Source organism: Callorhinchus milii, unplaced genomic scaffold, assembly GCF_018977255.1.
Source record: "Callorhinchus milii isolate IMCB2004 unplaced genomic scaffold, IMCB_Cmil_1.0 Scaffold15, whole genome shotgun sequence".
Classification (NCBI taxonomy): Eukaryota; Metazoa; Chordata; class Chondrichthyes; order Chimaeriformes; family Callorhinchidae; genus Callorhinchus; species Callorhinchus milii.
The window spans coordinates 12,255,542-12,282,842 of record NW_024704756.1 but is presented as its reverse complement, the minus strand read 5'-3'; the positions used below and the strand labels follow the sequence as shown (position 1 = coordinate 12,282,842).

The following is a 27,301-nucleotide window of genomic DNA, read 5'->3' as shown; positions in this document are numbered from 1 at the left end:
TGTCCAAGGCTGTATCTGTCAAATGACTTCCATCCTACAAACATCAGCCTGGCTCAGTTGGTAGCACTCTCATCTCTGAGTGAGAACATGGTGGGTTCAAGCCCCACATCTCGACTTTGAACTCACATTGTCCAGGATGACACTCCAATGCAGTGCTGGTGGAGTGCTGCATTGTTCAAGGTGCCTTCCATCAGATGAGATATTAAACCAAGATGTCCTGCCCGACAATCCCCAGATACAAATGGTCATCAGCTCAGTGGCTGTTTGTGAGATATTGCTTTCTGCAAATTGGCTGCCGCATTCATCAACAAAATACAGTTACTACACTTTAAGTGAATCTTATAAAGCTCTTGAAACATCCATCTGACGTGGAAGGTGCTTTAGCAAATACAAAATTAATTATTACTTGCTAACTATTAGCTTTACTGTTGAACTTTGGATTGCATTTTTGACTCATCGCTTACCAAATCTAAAATTATCCAAATCTTGCTTGGGTATATTGTTTAAAACATTGTGAAATTATTATATTACTATACTGCCATTTCCTTTTTTCAAAAGATCAAAGGCGCGATAATTTACAAACTAATAATCTAGTAGTGTGGACTTTAAGAATAATAAAGTGATCAGTTCACAAGGATATCCTGAATCCCAGATGACACGCCTGGAATGGGAGGAACTCTGCTTCTCTGGCAGGGTTACAGGCAGCTTTTAGCCACCCTGCAGCATTGAACAATTTATGACTCTTGACACAAGATTTGCATTGTTTGCATGCAAATGAGTAAACCATTGATGTTTACAATGCTCTAAAAATAGTTCTACTATTAACTCTTCGCTTTCAAATTTGGATTCAACAAGTGTTTTGGTTTGGAAAATGCAGTTGGCTATCCAGAAGCTGAAATACCTCACACAGACTATTTGGTACGACATAGCAAACGTGTGAAATCATTATTTGTGCAACCCCTGTGCAATTCTCTCGGCCGAAGCATTCTGCCTCTGGCTCCCAAGTTACTGGTTTGATATCTTTGGTTGGAGCAAAGATAGCGGAGGCTGGTACGTTCCTTCAAAGACCACTGCGGTTCAACTCCAGTTACACAAAGATATAATGTCAGTGGACATGTAAATCACCATATACTAAAAATCAATACAGCATGTAACATTATAATGAACTTGTGATCCAAAAATCACAACCAAAATGCTTCAGAGAGGTGGTTTATGAATTGTAACAAGCCTTGGAATGTCATCCATGAATATGAAGAGATCATTTTGTGATCTCATATTGTTGTGCCACAAAATTTTATCTGAGTGGCATCTTAGTTTACAAAGCTGCTAAAGATGCAATATGATACTCGACAAGGCTTTAGATGGGGATTCGCAATATACAATTGAATTTCAAGAAGATGGGGCATTATAATAAACTGTAACAGCTGACAGTTTAACATGAGGAGTTGCTTAGTTTGTTCCACCATCTATCATCTTGTGCTTCGCACTTTCAATGTTGTTGTTTGCCAATGCGAGTCTGATTCAATAATGCTTGGAACAGCTACAATGGAGTCATCTGCAACCCTTTAAGTACCCATTTAAAAGGTCATTTGTTTCTAAAAGCTTGATTTGATAAAACAAAATTGTTTGCAAATTTGACCTACTGCTGCATTTCACTTTCAGAAGCAAGAAAACAATTTAGTAAATTAATTATTTTTCTCTGCGTTCCCAAACTATTCACATTATTATCACATTATATGCCCGAGCCAAACTGTAATAATTCAAATCTAGTTTGGATGCAATAAGTAGCAAATGCAAATTGACGCAGTAATCCTTCACTGTAACATGTTCTGAAGGATTGTAACCACTGATACCAAACAAGGTTTGTTTCCAGCTTTCTCTTGATAGAAAAATGTGGTCCATTAAGTGATCTCCATTGTAACATATGGTAGTATGTATAAATCATGGTAGGTATCTACTGTAGTTCTCTGTTCAGCTAATTGTGTTCAACATGTTGATGTATCCACTTACCTCCCCAGGCTGAGGAATTGTCAGCTTTGGCAACTTGCACTTGGTGCTTGCCGTGCTAGCTTTTCCGTCCAGAAGGCTTCCAAAGGATTGGCTGCTAAAGGCATCCTCAATTTCCATCAGCGGCTTGAGCTCAGGTGATTCAAAGGGGGCTTGATCTTGGCCATCCATGGGTCTCACATAGGCAGTCGGCTTCTGCTGTACCATGCTTGACTTAGAATGGAGTCCTGGAGGGAAATTCTGAGCAGAGAGCGAACTGCCACTCGGTATCAGGGATGTGGAGGGGGCGGGAGATCCACAAGCATGAGTAGTAGTAGCATCGGTTTCAACAGGAGATTTTACATGGCAGCTGTCTTTAAAGGAATGATCTCCAGTGACAGGCTTGGAGTGACTGTGTCGCTTGGAACGTGAAGCATTAGGACTGGATGATTGGGATTTAACACATTCATCCACGTCAGGCTGGTGATCGCCTTTGTGCAGTTCAGTCTGACTACAGTACGGTTCATTGTATCTGTCCTGAGCTTGTTCGAGCGTCGCTGTATGCTTCACTCTGCTCTGCTGACTGTTGGGTTGGCTGTTAGCCTGTACTCCGTGTCCACCTCCAGAGGGATGACCATTGCGAGACCAGTCCAGTCTGGATTTCTTGTTACTCTGGTGTCCGTGTAAAAGCGAAGAGCTTGAGGGCATCGAAGAGGAAGGGGGAGGCATGCATGACGAAGAAAGACTGTTACTCTGGTGGGACTGAGCCACTTTGGTCCTTGGTTCTGCGAAGAAACTCTGCTCCATTTTCTCAACAGGAGTCTGCGGAATCATAGACTTGGGGATTCCTACAAGATGACTCTGGTTCGAACGATTCGTTAGCAGATCCTTCATTTCGTCATAGTTCCCTAATGTGCTCTGCACACGGTTTGAAAGAGCATCACCCTTGTTGGTCTGAAAGAAATTAGATGGCATAGAAAACTAACAATAATTATTTTAAGGGACAATCAAAAATCATTTCAAATTAAATCATTTTTAGTTACTCGCTTAACTTACTCAGTTTATCAGTTAACAGCATAATATTTTGTGCGATTTATTTCGAAATTAAGTCACAGTCATCCCCATATCAAACAGAGTTTTCAGTGTGAGGCATTCCCTTTTTGCCGCATTACTAGCAAAGTCAAAGGATACACATCTAATCCTTAGAAGGTCATTCATTTAGCCCTCTGGATAACTGTCATTCTTATTTGAGTTCCCATATAAAAGCAGCCGAAAACAACAGCTAGTGAAACATTCTTTGACTGTAAACTGGTTTTAGCTGTAGAATAATAGCACTGTGTTGCTCAGTTGAAACTGAAATGTAATCTTTAAAACCACAATTTAACATGATGCAGAATTAACTACCCCAATTAAATAAGTACATTTCAGATAATTTGCGATTATTAGAAACAAATGAATAAATAGCATGTGGAACTCATTATAAAAGACTATAATTCTATTCATAATTGTGAGACATATGATATCTATTGTCATATTACAATCAATAATGTGCTTTTTGTTGTTAAATTGAACATAACCCACATTAGATCTCAATGCTGCATAAAAAGCAGCAGGATATTATGAAAATGCTTAAGCGTCACTATTTATCCATTTACAAGGAGAACAACTCCTTACACATGAATAATGTGACAAGATAACACTGGATTCATAAAAGGCTCATTTAGGCTTTGAAATGATGGGCACTTAAATGCTCAATGCTTTTCGCAGTTAAGCAAAATGCTAGCAGGTAAATGGCAGAGTTTATAACAGTTGCACACATTTTCCATTTTCATCAATATCTGTTAGGTGACTAAAAAATAATCCCACTACATATATCAAACTATTTATTTGTTGTACAAAAAAAATTATGTTTATTCTGTACTTATTCCTCCACCCCCACCCCTTGCACCCTGGATTGACTGATTTGCATCAATGAGTTAAAACAAGGGTTGCTCCCATTGCTGGCATTGAATTAGTTTCCCAATGCAAAGGTATGTGGGAACCACAATCAATTTATTTGGCCCAGTGTTTTGAAGCTTGTTGACAATGAGAGTCATCGACAGGCAGTTTGGGCTGTACCTTTGCACTCTGAGTGCCTCCTACATATTATTTGTTCTCCATTCCTCCTGCAATACCCCTCCCAAACCTTGGCTCAATTGTGGAGAGGGTGTTACTTAATGCTCACAGAGACATCAATTGTACCTGGGTCTCGGTTTACTCTATAAATTAAGCAGTTTAGAATACTCGGAAACTTGGCAAATCAGTTTTGAATTTGAAAATGGGTTCATTGTGGTTCTTAAAAGATGTTACATAAAACCTGCCTTCAAAATTATCGATCTACTTAGAAATGTGCAAAATTCTGGAGGCTCTAAAATGTTATGCAAGAGAGTAAATCTAGACCCAGGTGGAATTTCTCCTGAACAATTTGTCCATATTAGTTTTGACTCAGAAGATTTCTAAGGGAAGTTGCCCATTTACCTTTGGAGCCCACTATACCACCAATTTATATTGATCTCAATTATACACAAATTATGTTGCAATATTTCCACTTTGTGCTCATTTTGCTGGCCAGAGTGAGAACAACAACAACAACATTACATTTGTATAGCGCCTTTCGGGTCGGGAGGACGTCCCAAGGTGCTAAAAACAACAGAGCTTTGATTCTTAAGTCACGGGACTCAGTTCAATCAACAACGAGAGACATTGTTACTTAGTAGTCAAATAGTAGTTAGCTTTAAAAGTGTTTTTTTGTAACACAAGCCTTCCATATGTTGCAAATTTCACAGCTTGTAAATAGGCAGCGATTCCGACACATTTGTACGAATTTGCCTGAATTTTACGAATAATTACTGATGTGATCCAGTTATCCAGCTAGGTAGATAATCCTGAATTCTCCTGCTGCAGTTTCCATATTATTACACAACATTCCATATAGATAAGAAACTGCTGAATAACTCGATAAATGGTTCCCCCCACCCCCCACCACCCGCCCCACCCTGCCCCCACCAACCCCCAACCGAAAGATTTTTAATGCACTTGGACCAGGCTACCTTGTAGGGCTCACTGAAAAGATTAAAACTCGAAGCAAACAGATCCTCATCTTGATTGACTTCTTGGTTCCGTCTCTCCCATTCTTTCCTTCGCAGTGCATTCCGATCCTGTTCGTAGTGACTGCAAATACAATGGGGAAAGGAAATTGAAAGAAATAAACGTGGGATGTCAGTTAGCCGAGAGTTTTATGAGCTGACAGAGTGCCACGACAGAATGATGGATCAAATTTATGTCTGTCAGAAGGAGTACTGAAAGCGCCCAGGTCCCCTGATGCACTGAACAACTGATTTTGTGGAAAGAAGAGTGGGCAGTGGGGGAAAGAGACAATTAATACCCTGAAGAAAAAAAACAAAGGAGTATGCTTCAACCTGCACTGACAATTCTCATGAGACATTCAGCAAGGGGACACTTCTGTTCATTCAGCTTGCATTGATTTGTTATGAGCTTTTGGCTGCATTTTGTATCAGTTAATTAGTGAACAAATTCAAGATGACAATTTAAATAGTACATTGCACACACTGATCTTATCTGTTGCAAATAAAACCCGGCATCTGCTTTTTCTCCCCCCCGCCCCACAAAATACAAAAGGCTAATACCAATATCTGTTATAAAAGTGAAGCATTTAATCTCTGCAGAGCTCAACTGCAGTTGGAAGATAACCAAATAGCTCCAACCAATTTTCCAGTATTGTAAACAGATCTACTGAATGCTTCACATGGTGAGATATAATGAGGAATGAACCATACTGCTAGGAGAATTAAATACTATACAGCAATCTCTCCATCGGCATTAAAATGTCAATTATTAATCTGAAACAGCAGCTAATTAAACTTGTGGTTGATTATTTAGCCCCTCTATTATATTAGTTGCAATAATGTTTACAATTATATACCATGTTAACGATAATCAATCTCTAAAAGCAATCAAGGATAAAGTGGTTTACTTTTTATATTATAAATCTGTTGGCTTTTGTTCCAAATTCTTATAAATTGGATCATAAAAGCCTTTCATAAAATGGCAGAAAGGAATATTAGGCACAAGAATATTGAAGCTATAGGAGCACAGAACTAGACACTTCAAAAACTCAGAAAACTACAGTAACAATAACCTATTAGACAAGAGATTTGTAATAAGCTAAATTGTATTTAAAGAATAATGAACATAAAGAAGTGCAATAATTAGTGAGTAATGTACCTGATGATTAGATTAGGCGTATTACAAAGTCAAGTAGTTGAAATACTTCAGAAATGCATTTATCAGCTTGTCACTTTATTGGTAAGTGCTACTATCTTTACAGCTTATCTACTTGCTTTGAAAGCTTTGAAGTACTTGTTTTAAACCGAGGTTTGTGGCAAATGTTAGCATTTTTACAACGCACATGATAGTTCAAAAGCGAAACTGTAAAAATATTGTATACTTGATTTATAATTGAATATATTACAGTTTGGTAGCTATGAATGAATAGTGTTTAGGATTCAGGATTCAGGAGTACACCTCATGATTTGTGTCCTGCAACAGCCTAGTCTTTAAGGGCTGTAAGGCTACACAATGGCAAGCAACACAACCTGAAGAGATCATCAAGTCAATCAGTGGATCCTGACCTAAATTCAAGCTCTCACATGCTTCACAACTCCTTCTACATATGATTAAATAAACTAACCTGATCCCACTCCAGAGGTGTGGAGAGACAAAAGGATAAAATTATAACCACAGGGAAAAGAAACCAGTCAAAAACCAAAACATTCATATTTATAAACAGAATGGTAGCTCATAATTACTGTATTACATGTTTTATTTCTGTGGGTAGAATATTACAATGGTCACAATTTGTTCCAAAGCTAACTAGATTTAAAGATGAAAACATATTATTACATCAAGGCTGAAGGCCATGTTTTTAGATCGGTGTAAATCGATGGAAAGCTGAATTACTTTCTCTTATGTTAGGCATTTGCACAGTGCCAGGAATTCTATCAGGTCTGCCAGCAGAATGTCATTGTCATTCCCCTTAATACCTGCCGAGTAACCATCAAGGTGTATTTTGCACAGAAATTGCACATAAACAGGAGAAGGCCATTTTAAGCCTATTCAACAAACGGCATTGATCCACCTGCGGAGCAGAGTAATGTAGCAATGCCAAAGTTCTTACACGAAGACTTTGAGGTAAGAAAGGTATGGAAACCCCAGTAGGCCAGTTAAAAGCTATACTGGCTTTCAACAGGAAACTCAGGATATTCGGAATTTCCAAGCAATGACATCTGACGTGCACAAAACGTTTTAAAAATAGATAATTTTATTGATTTTCCATCTCCTGGAAGCCAAAATTAATACGTTGGAATCAGTTTTCTTCTTTGCCTCCTGCTTGTTGCGGAATTTCCTGCGAACAGATTAAAAACAATTTTGTAACACGAACCCTATGGTTTCTGATTTTCCTTTTGAGGTTATCATTGAAGGAGTGCTGACATTGACTACGAAGACATGGGCAGAACTTTATGTCCAGCATGGTGCAACAGCAACAATGCAAAATACAAGTGTCAGGCAAGCACTGGTGCAAATAGAAGGTTTATAGCAGCAATAAAGAAACTGACAGTTTTACTCAGTAGCGACAATGTTACAGATAAACGTGCATTAGGTATTTTCAGTCATCAGCAGCCCTCTTGGTGAAAGTGAAACTAATGTTAGGAACAAAGGGAAAGGAATAGGCTATTTGGCCCATCAAGTCTACTCCGCAAATCTTGCACAAATCTAAGCTATTTATTTCACAGGGAATTATTTGGGTAAATATGTGTACCTTTGTGTCATTTTGGCTCAATTTCAAACTGTTGCTAACACTTTGGCAACTTTGACAACACAGGATGATGAATGTTAAACCCAGACCATTCAGTGCTGAGTAATGAGCACTTAAAACTCCCTCTACAACAGCTGATAGTTCTTTGCAATCCAACACTATAATTTCCTAGTGGCAAATGACACAATAGCTTTGCTTTCATCCATTGAGGTGTTTAATCTCTGTGAAGCTCAAATGTAGCTGGAAAACACAACACTGTGCCTGTTTTCCCTTCTTATTTTTTGGGGTCTAACCAGCTAAAACCGCATTTCCTGCCTTACTGTTATTAGCATTAGGGCCCCTGAGGACCACCTTGGTCAAGAGACTTTCAGCCTCAGCTAACCTTTTGTTTGCGACAGTCAACGCATTAAATAGGTTACAGTGCATATATTCCCTTCACGAATCCGCAAGTACTTGGGCTGAAGTGGTCTAAGGTATCCTACGGAAGTGAATCAATTTCAACTAAAGTCAACATTGTCCTGATCTCTGCTCTTCGTTGCCTTGATTGTTCTTCCACTCTAGATCCGTTTTGAAGCAGGATGGACATCACCATGTAGATTTCGAGATCACCTGTTTCAGAGCCATCAAGATCCATTTTGCTCCTTGAAGCACAGCAACTGTCTTAGAACTGGCACTGCTGAAACCACAACCGGATGAGGTGGGTTAGGTGCACCACCACAAGCTAAGATCTTTCCATTTCCTCTCCAAAGTGGAGCCATGGTATTATTATACCAGCAAAATGCACGAGCGCACTCTTCAGAAACTGGGACCAAAACAGCTCTGCTGTGCTGGTGATCTCCGTGCTACTGCTTTTCACTTGTAAATGTTATTTCTTTCCAAACCTTGCAGGTCCCAAAATGATCAATAAAAGGTGACTGAACAGTCTGGAAACAGTCCCAATCTTTTTTCATGTCTCTTTGACGTGTACTTACAACAACAACAACAAGATTTAATTTATAGAGCGCCTTTCACGTCAGGAGGACGTCCCAAAGCGCTGGACAGTTGGGTCAGGACCCGAGCAGGGGGGAAATGGTCAGGATGAGGGGAGGGAAGGGAGGGAGCGAGGAGGGGGTAGAGAGTCGAGAGGGGAGCTGAAGGCACGGTCAAAGAGAAAGGTCTTGAGACCGGCCTTGAAGGAGGAAAGGGAGGAGACAAGGCGAAGGCACTGGGGGGATGGAGTTCCAGAGCCTAGGGGCTGAGAGGCTGAAGGCCCGGCCACCGATGGTAGGGCGGTTGGGATGGGGGATGTGGAGCAGACCGGAGCCAGAAGAACTTGAAATGACAGCTAGAATGTAGAATAAAGTGTACGTTTTGCACACATTTATTGTAAAATGAAAGGGCCAAATAGGTGAAGAAAAAACTATTACTAATCGATCAAAATAAATAGGGCTGCACAGAAATGGACTGGGACTATAGAGAGTGGGTAACCAAAAGGTAGGCAGTGACAGTAAAGGAGGTGATAGAAAATGGGCTGGACACAAGATGATGTGAGTGTACAGTAATATACCTGTGTATAACTGCCAACACAGCATTGTTATAAGGGAATCTTTACCCATCAGAGGACATTTGGTCTGTTGTGTCTGTGCTGGTGATCTCACTGGAACTTTCTACTCTAATCCATGCTCTTCTCCCAAACCTTTTCACATTATTTTTCCTCACGTGTAATTGCCCTTACGAAAACAACATCAAAAGATTTCAAATGACAACAACAACTTGCATTTATACCGCGCCCTTCACGTGGGGTAGCGTCCCCGAGCGCTTTGCAGAGGCGGGTGTAAATTTGTGCGCTGTGCGTATAAGTTGGGAATCGCCTGGTTCATCAACCTACCCAGCCATCACTGGATTGCGTGCTGTACTTTTTTTTTAAATGTCATACATTTAATCAAAACAGGAAAGTGATGTTAATTTTTTTTAAAATCTGATATTAAAGGTTTATGATGATGTGGATTATTCCAGTTGCGGTTTCTGACTGAGTGATAACTTCAGAGTTAGCAGCCTATCATGAATTTGCAGAAATGAGCGTACGTATGACTTTGATTCAGTTAATGATTCTACAAACCTCCAAAACTTGACATATGTGCAGGAGTAGGAGTCCCACGCCCGAACACACGTACACCGCCACTTTCAGAGGTTTTGAAACCTTTTCATGTTTTTTTTGTGAAGTGCAATTGCACATGTTCAAAGGCCTGGATGTGAGCAGCTGCACTCGGTTCGAGTTGGGCCAAATGGCGAGAAGTTGAAACAACCTCAGTGAAATGACCAAACTTGGGCTGGCTCACCGACTGGAGCACTTGGGTTACGATAACCTCAGACCAAAGTGCTCTTAAAGCTTGAGATAGAAAGTGGCGTCCAAAAATAGAGCTCGGGTCTCCACTGAAATGTCCACCTCATCACTGTTGCTGCAGCAGAAGTGGAATCAGGTCGCAAACTATCTTTTCGAACTGGAGCAACGAAACTGCGAATGTTCTGCGCAGCCGAGCAACTAAATAATAAGAGCAAATAAAGATGCAATAATCAAAGCTTCACTGTGCCTCGGTAATACTCTGACAAGGTTATTTCATACCTTTTGCCTTATTAATGTTTCTAATGAATAAAGGCGATGCTGTTTTCATTCCACACGTCAATTGTTATTTAATAAGGCCAGAAGTTACAGGGTCTGTTCTTTCACCTCTGGGGTTTGGGGGTTTGAACAGAGCCCAGGTTGATGAAATGAGTCTCCCTCTCTACCAGCTGCAAGGGCTTACATGAAGTGGGTTTGGGCAGTCCCCACACAATGTATACCGAGTGTGGGCCCATAGCACAAAACTGCTCATAAATCAGTACAAATAAACACTTACATTAAGAATCTCAGGACTAAGACAGACCAGATGGCTGGTGTGAGAACTGAAAATATTCCCATCGGTGCAGCAAAGGGTACTATTCTATAGTTTTAGCTGAGGCATATTTAAGGGTCAGAGTGGAAGGAGCTTTGCTCCACATCTGGCCCTGGTGTAATGAAACCACTTGACGCTCACAATGGAAGTCAAAAATGAAAATGTATCCTATTTCTGAACACTGGTATCCTTCACCTCAGCGAGCAGGAAAAGAATACTTTAAAAATACAAGCAGGTAGTCAAATATCACTTCAAACTAAATATCAAGTTTTCAATACATACTGGAAAGGTGATTAGGTTTGGTGCTATTTAGCAACTATTTATAAATGGATATTTCACAACAACTGTAAGTTTTGCGTGACTTTTAGCATGGTGTGAATTTAACAGTGTTTAAAGCTGGCAACCAATACACAGGCAACAAAGGATAATTCTGGCCACCTCATTTTTAAGCCACACTAGTTGTTTACGTCTTCAACTTAATAATGCCCCCAGTTATTGATTACAGGAATAGGTTCCAGTTGTTACAGTCCAGAGATCGACCAGCTATCTGATGAGAGAAAGCTCCTTATCTATTCTGGTGAAAGTTCAATATTATATTTTTTAAATGATTGTGGTGACAAGTTAGTGTTCCAGTCTGGAATGTTTGCAGATGCATTGTATTCTCGGATGTGCTGACAGATTTTTAGCAATGCCTGCTTTCAAAAAGAGATTCAGACAATGATGAAAGGAAAATCGCCTGTCACATTTGGTGAAAAATCCCCCAAATTACTGTATTTTTATTGACATGTTAGATCTTGCAGAGGTATAAATAGGACACAGAGGCTGCTACGGGCCCATTTGTCATTGGAAGGTGCTCAATGTCTGATGGGAGGACAATTATAAAGATTTGTTCAAATCTGATGAACCATCTGAAGTCAGGGAGGTGATAAAATAATGGTCGCAGACTGGTTGATGGATTTTTGAGAAGCTGGACACTGGCATAATCTGAACCCGCTACTCGAATAAAAATCAGAATTGCAGTACATTTGCTTTACATGTCCTTCGAAATCAGAGTATCAAACAGTAACGTACTGTTCACACACATTGAGATGGTGGCGATCCTCTAAATTTTGTCGTGAATTTACAGACGAGAACAATATAATCTCTGTCTATAAATTAACAATTTGGGCGGTGGCATTATAATCATATCATAAATCCACACATTACCGATGAATGGAAAAATCAGCCTGACCTTCTACCGAAAATGTTTTATACATTTTCCCCTAATCATTTAAGCATGTGAAATCTGACTCTTTTCTAAATGTTTCCCTTCTTGTTCCACCCAGATCTCTCCTTCTCTCTTTATTTCTGGTCTTTAACTCACTTTAATTTTTTTTGACTATAATTTCCTCTCTTTATTATGACCTGAACCTTCGACTGTCTGCAGAACTGTGAGTTTCCAGACGGGGCAGTCAGCGTGCGACTCAGCATTACAACACTTCTCAGTTCGGTTGAAGGCCTCGCTGCTGATCAAACAGGCAACAATGCAACTATGTTTTCCAATGAATACAAATCCGAGGAGAAAGGCCAATGCAAAACAGGGCCCGACAGTTACAGAGCTGTCCAAAGGAGGTGGAGTGGGACCTTGGGTGCTGTTATGTTTGCCAAAAACTTGCTGAACCATTCCTAGGAGAACAAAGCCGGATCCTAGCCAGCTCCTAGCTACCATTCAGTACGGAGAAGTGCTTAAAGAGTTTGGGGTTTTCTTCAGTTGAAATAACACGTTCATTTCTGAGCTGGAGAACTCGCTGCCCACAATTAATGAGCCCCTGTTAAAAGAACATTTGCATAACATCCATTTGAGCATACTTCACCTTTCACACCATTTCATTAGAGAGAGGTTTACTTTCAAAACGAGATTACTAAAGCGAGGTTTGTGGGCGAGGTTTATTGATGGGTCATCCAGGTGAACAATTTAAAATGCACAGCGTCGATATGAAATAAAAGCAGCCGTTCTGTCTCCATCTTTGTCTCTAACCTCACCAGACCTCATTGGTGGTAATAATCAAAATCTGAGCAAAATGCTTTTAAATTTTCCAAGACAGCAATCCCCACATCAGACTGATTATTATTGTATCACGAACATTTATATCAAACCTGTCCACTTAAAAACTAAAATACCACATTAGCAAATATTGTAAACTGCGGACATTGGTTTAAAACTGCACAACTTGCTTCCAAGGCCACACCACATTCATCACCTCAAAGGACAGCATTTCACAGAACAATCATAACCTCAGCTCCTAATACAAGGATACAATCCCCTTTTTAAAAGCCTGTATTTTGCTTGATTCGATATTTTCAATAACCTTCAACTAAATAGCATAAACAATTACTGTTTTTTTTTAACTCTGTTTCCCTCTGATTAGGATTCTGTAGGAGTTCAGGTAGCAACGTACAACAGCAACAGATTCCCCCTTGTTTGTGGTGCATATTAAATGCTAAACAGTATCATGCTTCTAAAGGTCTTTTCTTTGCACATAAGATATGTCCACAGGCACACAATAAGGCTTTATACACAGCCATGGCTCACTGATGTCAGCTAGGAGAGCATGAAAATCTAGATCAGAGTGGGTAATTGCTGTGTGAATCATTGCTCAATCACACCCTAATAGAACAGTCCCATTGGACAATACATTGATTGTGCTATGCAATTTCAGAAGCACACCACCAATAAAACAAGAAACCCCAGTCAAGATAATGTTTTTTATAAATGATTATTGTTGCTGTGCATAGTACAAATTTCATTTCCATATGGAAAAATGCGCTGGAATGTAATACTTGCCACATTATTGCTGCCTATATTTTACTAGATTTCTGCAGCTTGTGCTAAGGTTCTGTGCCGATAGCAAAAACAAATTGACATTCAGATCATCAGCCTTCCATCAGTGATGCTTGCTGTGTGATCCAACATTGCGCTACAAAGCAGTCTTTCCTCAGCGGAGATCAATATTTGAGAGTATTCTTGATCTCAACCTGCCATCCCTTCATGTAAATACATGGAGATAAATCCTGACAAGGGTATTTACAATTTTAACATGTAAAATAATAATCCTTGTACCTGAGATACCACCCTTCATTTCAGGAGGAAGTCTTAAATTGCTTCACAGGATATGCTGCAAAGTGAAGTAGCCATGGATTTTGTGGGGGAAACGCAGCAACCAATTTACCTACAGCGACGTCCCACAAACAGCCATGAAGTGAATGACCAATGTTACTTGAGGGATTGTTGGACAAGACATCAGATGAAACTCCCTTCTCTTTTCGAATCTTGCATAGGATTTTTAAAGTCCACTTGAACACACAGACAGAATCTCAGTTTAAAGTCTAATCCGACGGACTGCATCTCTGACAAACCATCACCCACAACCCCCCCAACACTGCACTAGATTATACGAGTTCAAAATTCCAACAGGTGGGGAGAAGGTAGCTTGAATCCTACTAACGTCGAGTACTACTAACTATCCCAGGCTAACTCACGGTTCTGCTCAGGTCAATCATAGTTTGGCTGAGTTGATAATACTGTAGAGTTTTTCTTATATTTTTCAAGTTATATGTACAGATTCTAATCTTTAGTTGTCGGGCAATTAAATTGAGTTTGCAGTATTTTTAGTTCATAAAGACAAACCAAATAGAGGGTGTGCGATGAAAGTGTCAATTCGCTGTGCCACATGGTGGTAGGATGTGCATTTACAACCCCGATTCATGATTCAGCAACGTTTACCGCACTGTTAGGGGGAAGTTCAAGTGAGCAGCTAGGGGACGGTCAAGATACCAAAAAGGCAATAAGAGAACAGGTTGCTCTCGGGTGCCATACTGAAAGTTGCCTAAACAGTGACAATCACTCAAACTCACTCCAGTAACAGGAGATTCGTTCAGGACCATCAGGAGGAGGGCAAATACACTTAAAAAAAGAGAAAATTCACGGGGGGAAAAAAAACCACCAAGGCAAATGTACATGACAAAAAGCATACATATAGACAGACTCACATAAAAATCGTCACATTGCAGGCACACAAAAATACAAACAATTTCAGTTGTTAGTGCCTACCAATCAGTATCATGGCTATTCACTTTAAAATGATAGTATGGCATTTTCCTTCCATTCACAAAGGTGGAAGGGACGATAGGAACTCTGTCATTAATGCTTTAACTATTGCTGAATACATTGGAAAGCTAATGTTTTTGCACAGTCCAGAACGCATTAAGTCAATTGGTGTCACACTGGGGGAAAACATGTTCTGAACCAACCTTTTGTCATTAATATTCCAGGAAGCTGAATGCAATACTACTCCCACTCAATTGAGCACTGGCTTTTACCCAACAGCAAGTCACAATCAATAAGATACTTCTTTGTTTTCTCTGACAACTGAGAATTATCCTAAGTGTCTCCATTTCATATTTTGCATTTCATAAACTCGGGGAGAAAATAGTTTGTACAGAGTCAGCAGTTAATGCATATTTAAGAAACATTTGCTTCCGTTTCACAAACAATAATAATTCTTGTATTTGATACAATGCCTTTCATGTCTGGAGGACATTTCAGAGTGCTTCACAGGAGTACATTGTAAAGTGTAGTGACAGTACATTTTCTAGGCAAACGCAGCAAGCCAGTTTGTGTCTAGCAATATCCCGCAAACAGATATGCATTTTGTAGGTGCACAAAGCAAAACAATTCTAACAAATAACATTGTAGATTCAGCTTGCTGTGATATGCAGCTCCTATATGAGTAAAATTCAGTTTGAAAATGCCAAAATGCAGTACAATTTACATTTAGAGAGCATCTTTCACGTCAGGAGGACATCCCAAAGCACTCTTACAGTGCTGCACGGAAACTTGGCAAAACAAAATCATAAAATACTGATTCAATACAGACTAAAACCTGATTTATGCTGACTCTTGGTTTAAACTAGTTGTGCCCCATAGAAATCCCCAGCCACAAATAAATTTGCTGATGTGAGCTATAATCCATTCAGTGACGTGCTGTCACATTCATGAGCCTAATGCCCCGAGTCAAACCTACCCCGTTCCAGAGTCCACCTTCTGCTGCTCTGCTCGTATTGGGCTGCCAGGTCCTCTGTGTGATTAATGCATCACCACAGGAGCTATTGGCACATCTTCTGCACCTCCTAAACAGTGAAGGCTATACCTCGATATTCCATTTTAATATGAAGCATGAATGCAAAAAACAGCCGCAAAAGCTTCTAGCCGCAAAGCTTCTGTCTTCCTCCTGTGAATCTCTTTCGGGTAATATTCAGATTCTAGATTTGGATTCCTTTCCCTAATAAGAAGACATCAACCAATACTTGTGGAACCAAAGTTGCTGGAACACACATTAGGCTACGGGTAATTTGTGATTTGCCCATTGGCACCCAATTCCAATTCCATTAGAATGAACTGTATGAAACACCTGTCATGGTTACCACTGCTTCCATCTGCACTCTAGAGTTAGGCTGGCTAACGTTGCCAAAAAAAACTCTGAAACGCTGTGTGCAGTCATTTGAAGCTCAGACAGCAGCGTAATATGAGGCTTTGATCTAGATCAATGTCATGATACCAGAGCTCTTTGTGAAATAGGAAGTTTCCAGACTCCAACTATATTTCAGACAATTGTGTAGAATAACATGCATTGTAAACCTAGAGCAACTGAAAGTCATGAATACTTAATAAATCCAAAAGGTAACACGTTTACTTCTATTACAGGATCAAAAAAATCCAGAATTTAATCTTCCAAATATTATATATTATATATGTTAAAATATTGGCATGTGCTGCATGTAAACTCAAGTGAAATATCTTTGACATTAGCCTAATAATTATGCCAGTAATGATTTTCATTGTTCACATCTGTATGCTTAGAGAGAAATGCTTTACAGTGCAAAGAACATGCCAAAATTGCATTAGTTAACTATCAAGTGTTGCTCAGGTGTTAACAAAACGTGGGCTAATCTGAAGGATTATCATCACAAATTGTCCCCTCCCACCTCAGCAAAAGAACTGTAAAACACAAGGTAATCACCCAGGAGATTTCACAGCTATGTTACCATGGCTGTCTTAAATTGCATTCACCTTGCCCCATGCTAGCAGTGGATCTGGACTTCAATATTATACACTTGATGCCTTTGGCTATGAGAGCTCTTGCCAGTCTATCAACCTCTTAAGGTCACGGCTGATTAAGTATATTATTCTATAAAGACAGCTAACAATCAGATATCAGTACTGTTACCAATGCAATTCTCCGTAAAATGAAGTACCTGTTGACCTTATTTACCCCTGCACACAGGGAAATTGAAAAGAATGTGCAACATTTGAACAAATATATTAGTTCAATGTGTTACTGTTCTTTTTCCCCAAAAACAATTGTTGGTCAACAATCGGCCATGAGCCCAAAAAACAGGATTTCTAGTGAATAAAGTGAATTGTCAGAACACACATCTCTGCCCTGAATGATTGAGGGTTTTAATCAGCATTAAAGATGAATGATTTTGTTATAACATGAATGAAAAGATTAATAGTTTTGTTCCCAAATAATTAAATGTATCTCGTTAATGAAGACTTCAAGTACTTGTTCATATCTAACTACACTAATTTTACTGATCTATGTTTTGAATATACATATCTGTGAAACAAATATCTGTGCACATAAATATATTGTATTCCCAAATTTAATCAAAATATACAGTAAATTCACTTGACAGTACATTCTGTGAAGAGCTTTGAGACGTCTCAGAGACGTGATAAGGCACTACCCAATCCAAGGATTATTATTTAATATTATATTATTATAATCATGATTTCACTTATCCACTCGATTATGTTTAGTGCTAAGTAATCACAAATGTAGGAGAACTAGAGTCTAATGGAATAATTCCTTCCTTATCCTATTTTCTAAGACACTTATCTTTCTTTCCAAAAGTATTTCTGATTGATTTTCTAGACTTCTTTATAGGGCAATCTAGTGCTTATAACAGCAGAAAGCTGCTGTCCCAACTCACAATTTAAATAGCACTCACGACGGGCACTTAAATGTGCCCTTTGTTTAAATATATTTTTATTTGCTCAGGCTAGTAGTTGGAACATTGTGTTAGGAAGCCTTCTCAAAGGACTCAGATGCCAGCCTAGAAGACAACTGTAAAAACAAATGGAGGACAGACATAAGCTAGGGAACTAAATAAAGGAAAGAGCTTAAAAAAATACAGAACAAAAATAATTCGATGAGACATTTATGTAATTGATCTAATGATCCATGTTTAAAATATGCAGATTGCAATCACCTGACAAGGCAGAAAATCAGAAATATATGTTGTGTGTGCATACATGAAAAATTATAGTGGCCTATAAAAGATGCAGGAAAAGGGACAGTGTCCATTTAAGTCAACCCACTTAAGACTTGGACAGAGTTTTATTTTAAGACGCTGTGTGCTGTAAGAATCACAATGTGATGACAATAATCCCGAATAAGGAACAGACGTGTTTTATCTGTGATTCATGACATAAAACCTGGCAGTGATCAGTTCTTCACTGTCACTTGGAAGAACACTGAGTGTGAGCACTTGCCACATCCTGAGTAAAGGTGAACTGTCAACAAACATTTCCTGTGTCTGATGTGTTTTGTACAGAGTATGATTCCAGTACAAAGGCAGATGCTGCTTAAGATCTTAACAGCTGGTGACATCTTAGGAGCCTACTGTACTACCACGTTCCTTCCTGTAGCAAATGGAAGTGCCCACTATTTGCCTAAAGCTCATTTACCTCGAGCATTTATCTGACTCGAAAGTATCACAGTCCTATTGAAATGACATTTGCGGAGTGAGATTTTATCCTAGTTTCTGAACCTAATCATTAATAGCATCAGATTAGTGGATTTAGGCTGGCAGAGTAGCAATTCTAAGATGATCCCTACTTACAGCAGGTTTTAGCCATCTGTCTTGCAGAGTCTTTCTGCCCAGCATGCGCGAATGATTAGTTGTTAAACATATCTAAAATTGATACCATGTGGGGTATCTACAAAGACTTGTTATGTTGCTAAATTCCATACACGAGACATTTGCAAAGTGCAACTACAGGCACACTTGGTGTTGAAAAGCCAAGTGTGAACACACAAAGGTGAGGTGGGAAATCTTCACACAGGTGCAACCATTGTGGGAAAAAAAATCTTACAGGTGATGAAATGTCCTCGCGAGACAACTCTGATGACTCCAAAGGCCTGAAATTCCACCTCTTCTTAGCCCGTAAGAGCACCTTATCTGAAAGTTCGAGCAAACTTGTGGAAAATCCCTAATCTTGGTCTAAATTTGGAAGCTTGTTTGTTTTTAAGGAAAAAAACTGTGAGAAAAATAACTGGCTTCTAAATCGAGACTGAATTTAGGTACATTCTACAATTGGCGCAATCTTAAATTTTAAGACAAATGGATCCTACAGGTTAAGTCTAATTAGAATCTCAGGCATGAGATTCCTCTTTGGTAAACCTTGCAAACCACAAAGCACAAACTTTAGCAACATTATTAAAACATACTTGTGTTGTGCAAGATTCTAGTTCTGTCTACATTACTTATTTGTATTTTTTCCAATGTTACTTCTTTGTTTGTCCATATTTAGTCCATTAATCATTGTCAATTCGCAAGTTGTGTGGATAACCTAAGTGTGTGTAAATTTCTTTATTCTGAGAGGTCAAACAAACCCTGTGATAATTATGACATGTGACTACAATTACTTTTTCACTCCCTTTTTTGGCAAATGTACAGATTATTCACATTCAAATGTTATTGAAATTGTGACATTAAATTCCCTGAAATGATTAAAATGATTCAAGCAAGACATCCCTCCAGAAAGAGCATCAGAAAAAATGAAACAGACACAAACGTCAACCGTTTAAAGCTAGGCATTGGGGGAATAGTCTGACCTGTTCAAAGTGCAGAATCTCCTACTGTAATTCTATGAATGAAGAAGTGCGAATAACCGTAACCGTTAGTTATTCTTACTTCCCAAATATTTTCATCTTTCCTTAATGTGCAATGGAAGTTTACAACAGCAGCTTGTGTATATTGTATTTAGATACAGCGTTGCAACAAGTAGCACATTGGTTCGATCTAGTGATAACCACGGTCTTTTGCTTTCACAAGCACAGGCTACATTTTAACTTTGACCAAGCAAAGTAGTTCCACATGGCTGTACAAACTGAGCCCTGAGCCTAAAGAAAATGCAGTTGCATTCATTAGGCCTATATCAGGAAGCACAGAAATGGCAAACCATGTGTTTTAAAAAAACTATTTCCGACACTGTATTTCACAGAATTTACAATAATTGGGAACACATATTTTTGTTTTATTCTGAGCTGTTAACAAATGCAACACAGCATGAAGTTCCAGAAGCTGCTTACAGTTAAAAGCCGCACTTGTTAAATTTGTAGAGTGTTAGAAGCACAAATGTCTACACCCAACATGTAACAATGTGCATACTGCGGGGAATGTTGTGGCAAAGCTCCTGATGTGCACCTGATTGTTTAGTATAACTATTGTCCGACACACTAATGCACTTTACTGACACAACATGTTTCCTCCTGCAGCATCATGACACCGATCCTGTCCATATCTTTTGAAAACAAATCAGAGCTCTTAAATTACGCTATCCTCACTGTGGGGGGAGATGGGCCCGGTCTCCTTGAAGCTGAACTGGCTCCAAAGTGACATGTTTGGCAATGGAATGTTGGATTCCACCCAGCCCTCTGTGGTGGTCTCAGTGGTCTGGTTCCTGAGCCAGGCGGGTCCACAGTCTTCCAGGGCACTGCTGATGACAGCACAGCCAACTGGCTCATCAACAGGACTGTTAACCATGCAAACCAAAGCCTTAACGGGTAGGGTGGTCCAAGCTGGACAAGCAGCGGGAAGGCTAAGGGTCCCCAAACCTTGGCTCTTGCCAACCTGCACCTCATAGTTTTCGGAATTAGGCAAGCAGGATGGATCCTTCCAGGGAGAGAGTGCTTATTCCATCCCAACAATCTATCTCTAGAGTTTCCATGTGTAGATGGGATGCATGGAATTCTGAGTTTGCTTTGGATACTCTCAAACACGGTAATGGGTTCTGCATGTGACAGACACCCGGCTGACCAAAAAAAATTAAATCACACTGGATCTACAGAACAACAGACATGGACGTTTTAAAAGCTCCTCTTCTCAGTTTCCTTGGATTCTATTGAAAATATCAAAAGGCTGACTTTCATAACATTCAATTTAGCTTTTCATCAACCGTGTCAACCATAATCCCACTGCAGTATTTAAGTGGCGCTGATTTCTCAGAGAAAGACTTACGACATCTGTCTCTCAAAAGACAGCATTGCGGTTTCCACAAACATAAAACTTGTGCATCAAATTGCCATTACTAAAAATACAACCGAGTGTTTGCATAAAATGTTTTCACAGCGAGGCCTGCAAAGTTTATTTTACTATAAGTGGCCCCGGTGTAGATACGATCTCTGCATTTACAGGCTGCATTACCTGGTCCCAATGAACGTTGGATCATAGCCAGATACAAGGTGAGTTGGTGAACAGAGAAAAAGCAAGGCTCCAGAGAGTGCAAGCAAGAATGAGCCTGTGCTAGTCTCCAAGCAGTGAATTATAGAGAGCAGGCCAAGGACTGGAGCAGTGCCATGCTCTTTACCGGGGAATGGGAAATGCTTATTTTGGAGGAATACTATTCAAAAGACAGATAGACAGCTACTTGAATAATTGAGGTATAAAGGGTTAAGGCAAAAAGGGCAGTGAATTGGGATTAAAAGATCTGCCAAGATCTAATAAACTAGTGGAATGGGGCTCAAAGGAATGAATGGCTTCCTCCTGTTCCAATCTTCCTAGGTTCCGACTGTCAAATCTGGCGGATCAATCATATCTTCACAGTCTTGTAAAGCCAAGACTTCAACTCACGCAATTTTGCTGTTTGGCAGGCCAGCTGTGGGTATGATTTTACCCTGGAAAGACTGATGCACACAAACTGCAAAACATGAAGCAGGAAGCACAAACAATATTAATAGCACAGCGCTGTAACCCCAACAAGGAGGTTCGACTTTGAGTCTCAGTTTTGATTTATGATCAGAAGCAAGCTTTCCCTGAAGAAAGACAGCCTCAAGCACAGTAGGGAAATGAAACCAACCCATGAGACTGGGAGGCAGGCCTCATCTTCCATTGTTCAAGAAAGTCTCCAAGCAGATTTATCAAGGAATGCTATGACGTATCTCCTGGATGGCAAATGCTAGTGTTCCCAACTGAAAATGATAGGATGACTGTGCAATCTGTGGGATGCTGCTGTGCGCAATTGGCTGCCGCGTTTCGCCCACAAAATATACAGTCAATTCGCTTTACAGTACATTCTGCGAATCGCTCCGAGACATGTCTCGAAGACGTGATAAGACGCTATATCAAATGCAAGGATTATTATTATTATTAACGTGGGAAGTTGGCATAGGGGAAATGGACAGTTAGAATTGTCACTAGCAGTGTCTCAGAGGCATACTTCAAGCAGATCTATTTCAGTTATGTGTATGTGTATACGTGTGTTTGTGTGTGTGCATGTGCGAGTGTTTGAGCATACATTTGTTGTGTGTTAGGCGACAGGAAGACATTTATTTTCTGGTTTAAGGCCATGCGAGAATCCTGAAGTGAATATATGATTGTTTTAAAATCTAGAGATTTAAGTTGCACAAAATCAACCAAACGGGAGTGTAAAAATAAAGGGAGCATTGAAATCATGATTGTCTTTGCATTCCTTGATCTACCATTCAGTTCCAGGTTAGTGGTGCGTATCGTCAATATGTGTATCCTTAATACGAGCAGTGAGTCTGCCTTTGCTGAACCCCGCAAGGAATCGTCTCTAAGCTGTGGAATATATGAACATTTCAAAAAGAAACGACAACATCGGAACTCTGCAACATGTAATGGTTAAGCTGCATCGTTGTCCATTTTTGTATCGCCTCATAATCATAAATGCTTTTCATCGTTTCCAGAATTAGCTGCAACCTCAACACTTGTATCAGTTAAAACCCAATTGATGCAACAATTAATTGAAACAGGCGGTTCAAACGGGTAATCATGTTCCTTTTTTCTAAAGGGCGCAAAAGGTTGTGGTTTTGAAAATCGTACCCTTGATTCTAAAGAGGTTTGAGTCAATTTATGCGAAGACATTCACAAGTATTTTTTTCAAATCCTTCTTACGGCTTCTAAGTGCAAATGTGAGCTCAGTGAAGGAAATCATTCATATAATTTAATCTGAAAGCTTCTGACTTTACTTATCAGTCAGCTCGCAGTAAACAGTATGGAGACCAGGATCTAATTATAATCTTCTCTCCCGTGCTGATAAAGTGTTTGGCCATCGTCAGGTGGTTTATCAGGAGACACAATCCGTATGACACTGGAGAATCGCCTTCAGCAGTTAATGTGCAGCTAGCCCCTGTGTATAACTGCCACTGTCAGAATCATGTGCGTCAACTTCTCAGCGATTATAGCCAACATGATTGAGTTGGTGCCAGCATCCTGCAATGCACATTGTAATAATCAGCCGGATCGCGAGTGCATGGCAGCCACAGGATTGATGGCATTAAACAATAAATGAATAAAGATGCCGACAGTGCCCTTAGATTTGACATAATGAGGAAAGCATCGCTCAGTTTGTTAAAACCTCCTTCAGCTATGACCTGTTTTTCTTTCTGTCATACCTTAAAGTGAGTCTTTCTCTTTATGTTAATGAAGGAATTCAGAGAAAAACACACACTAACCAGTCTTGAGCTACAGCTTGACGATAGCAGCTCCAGGTATTGCTTTGTAACACCCAGAAGGTTGTCATATCAGTGTCTGTCCATTATATTTTAATATTTGAAAGCATGTAACGTGAACATACAAATTATTAAAATTTGCCCACAAAATGTCACGAGCAGGTTTATTTCTTGACTGCCTGTTCATCATTTTCCTAGAGCAATAAAAGTGAAACAGTCAATCTCCTCTGAATCCTATCTCATGTGCTTCCTGCAGGGGTTTGCAGTTTATGATTCATATTCAGAAAACTGCATGCTGCGGCCCTTAGGGATTCACATTAATGAACAAATTTTCTCATGCCACAACTCAGCTATGATTGGAGTGAGAGAGGTACAGTCTGTTTGCTGTGGCTCCTCAGTTTCTTGTAATTAACCCTGGCAGAATTAACATCAGTGGCAGCAAATTAAGAACATCACAGCTAAACGCCCAAGTACCTTTTTTCTGTACAAATATGACTGAGTGGCAAGTCATCAACTGGAAATAAATGGCCCTGCACAGGGGGAATGAATAGTAGAGCTGGGGCAAATGAACAGTTTGGATGATGGGCATTGAGCACCTCTTTACAAAACCAGTTTGATATCTCGGGTCCTGCTGAGTGAAATGTCTGCATGCGAGTCAAAATTCAAATTTGGGATCTGCCATGGAGATTTGCATTCGAGATTTGAATTGGTAAAGGCACCCAATTTCCAAATCCTCAGCTGTCTGAGAGATAGCGAAAGGTCAGACGAATAATATCACCTACACCCACCCAAATTTGGCTACTTCGTTTGTTAATTAATTTGATCTGTTTTTCTGAGACTTTTGATTTGCATGCTCCTGCTTCTACGTTACCTCCCATTCATTCAGAGCATGTCAGTGTTAGAATCACCCTGTATTCCAGGACCTTGTCTGATGATATTAACAATGCGACTCGCTCGCCGGTCAGTGTTCACTATTTTCTGCTGAATGTTTGGGTTCCTCAGTCATGGCTGGAAAATTTCCAGTTTGATCAATTACATAAGCTGCAGCCTTCTCGTGTTTTATGACACCAATTATTGTAAAAGTCAGCCTCATGATACACTCTCTTCCATTTTGACTGATTTACACCTATTAAGCAATGCACTGAAAACAGTACAAATCCGATTATGGGCTGCAAAAGACACACTACAGGTAATTTACTTATCATTTTATTACTATTAGGAAATAAAAGACAATCTTGTTTTATTATTCACACAACGTTATTGCTGGTATGGAAAACAACTGAGCAATTATGTTACTTGTGCAATTTTTCTTATTTTATCACCTTTTTATTAGTTTTGCATATTGGCGACTATTAGGGAGAAGAACGGTATTTAATTTTTTTAAAAGGTCCTTCAATTGCTTCTTTTACAATTTTATTTCTTCCTGGTGCTTACCGTTTTATTTTAATCTTCAGTCCTTATTATATCTTGGTTATTTACAGTCTGTCTGTCCCCTTTATCATGCCTGCTCATCCAAATAGTTGTTTGCATGTCAATAAGAACAAGTAATATGACCTGGCATTCTGTGTTAAATTCCATTATCACCCCCTTCCCTTGTACAAAACTATGAACAAAATAACGCACAACACTCATGTGACACAAAAAAATTTGAAACCAGAGATAAGGTCAGCAAAAGCTATAGTCAAGCAGAAGCTCCAAGCAGTTATCTCCCCATTTACGATTCTGAATTGGTTCAGTTGACATTTTGACATCAAAAGTCCTGCTTACTCTCCAGCTGCAAATTCAGTTTTATTGTGAATTTACAGCTTTAAAAACAAGTCTACATGCTCTCTGGCTATTATTGCAGCATTTCTCCTCCATTAGTGCTGTAAGACTCTACACAGTTTCTTTCATGCATGAGGGAGGGAGGGAGGGATCATAGGTTTCTGAATAGCCATGGTCAACCGAGAGCACTCAATTGGGGTGACGGTCAGCGTGGAGATACAAACTCATGGCCTTCCAGTTGGCAATCATGTGTTCATTATTCATCTTAAGAGGCCACCTATTTGCAGCTGCTTTTAAGGACGTGCACACTATTCTGCAGGCAATTGGAGGCGTCATCCTAATGTGTGAAGCAGCTACTGCAGTTTCTTCTCCACTCTGAGTACGCTCATGTGTACATAGCTACAAAACCACACAAAGATTCTACCCCCCAAACCCTGGCCATCTTTAACCACTGCTCAGCAAGGATAGAATCGTTTCAGAGAGTTTCAAAGCACAATTTTCTTGCTCGCAAGCCAAAAATGCAAGCTGACCCAAGGCATTATTGTTGCAACATTTGACAACCAATCTGAACAGGACTGAACAGAAGTAAAGAATAAATTGTATTGTATTGCTGCTCTTAAATATATAGTTTTCTAAAAAAAATTAAAAGCAGGAAAAAAAAGCCAACAAAATCACTTTGAATGAATCCAAGCAAATATTTAAATCGACAAAACAAGTCAAACAGCTGACTTACTAAATAAACTGTTAAAGAGTATAAACTGTGGAAATTGCTATGCGATAATTATGAAGTAGCTATGTTTGCAAAGCATTTTAAAGCAATAGGTTAGAAAGATCTCCACTGTTTATTTTCTCATCAGGAATAATTATCTGTACGGTAAACATTTCTGGAGTTACTTTGAGCTATCAATCAAGCAGCTTTGGGTATCTTGACACTTTACCTTGATATTCAGGTCACAATTTGAGGCACCACCTTGTTTGGAAACATAAAAAGAGACACAAACAACTGTGTTTGCTGTGTTCCTCACCAGGGACTCTCAATAACACAGGAGTTACCATGGCTTGTAAATACTGTATCATGCACCTAATCACTAAGCACACTTGCATTAGATTGTAAAATCATAAAACCTGCTGGGCCATGCTGGATTCTTAATAAAGAGTGCTGAACTTTGCAACTTAAAGGATATTTCAAAGGCATCTGTCAACAAACTGAAGGGTCCGTTTCAACAGCCTTGTTAACAGTATTGCTTTGTGGCTGAAACATGGGAGAAATTCAGACCTTGACTATCTATGTAGCATGTTAGAACATGCAGAATTTGGCAAATTGTTGAATTCAGTCTTAACCTCAAGGTTTTTTTTGTAGTTCTTAAAGAGTTTGCAGAGTATTATCTTCAATATTAAGACTACTTGTACTTAAGAATTTGTTAAATTCAGGATTTTGTATAATTTACTCCATTCGGAGTGAATAGAGTAAATCCAGAGCCAGGTGAAATTTCTCCCTAAATCCAGGCAAACATCTGACCAAACAGTAATGATGTTTAATGTAGTCAGGATGATGAGAGAGAAGAAATAATTGAAAGTACCCGCAGGCAAACCTCTCAGTGTCTTTGATGATTGAAAACTAAAAACAGGGAGAAAGAAAAAGCTTATTTTTTAAAAAAATAACGTTGATTATCATATTCTCTAAATGCTGCAAAAGTTTAGCAGCGGCAAATTGTGCGACCAAAGCAAAAGGATTCAATAATCCTGTTAATTTGGAACAGACTTCATACAATGTGTAACATGGATGTTTGCATCAGTCGTGCTGTTAGATCTTCTCCTGTAACCATGTTGAAACATTGACCATTTCAACACAAGGTGTGAATTTGGCAAACTGACACAAACGTTGGATGATGTAAATAACACTGGAAGGTTTCCTAAACTCCTGTACAGAATATCAGTGGTAACAAAAAAAAACAGCGATTTGA

The 27,301-nt window shown here is 39.4% G+C and overlaps 1 protein-coding gene across 2 annotated transcripts in view; it reads right to left on the bottom strand.

Moving 5' to 3' along the window:
• Nucleotides 1–27,301, bottom strand: part of aff2 (AF4/FMR2 family, member 2) — a 182,574-nt gene that overhangs the window by 135,054 nt on the left and 20,219 nt on the right. The window contains exons 2-3 of one of the 2 annotated variants that reach the window (XM_007892877.2): nt 5,076–5,196; nt 2,011–2,967 (exon numbers count right to left, since the gene is read on the bottom strand). In XM_007892877.2, the coding sequence (XP_007891068.1) occupies nt 2,011–2,967; nt 5,076–5,196 (1,078 nt within the window). The remainder of the gene's footprint in view (nt 1–2,010; nt 2,968–5,075; nt 5,197–27,301) is intronic. The other variant, XM_007892886.2, reaches the window with a different exon arrangement.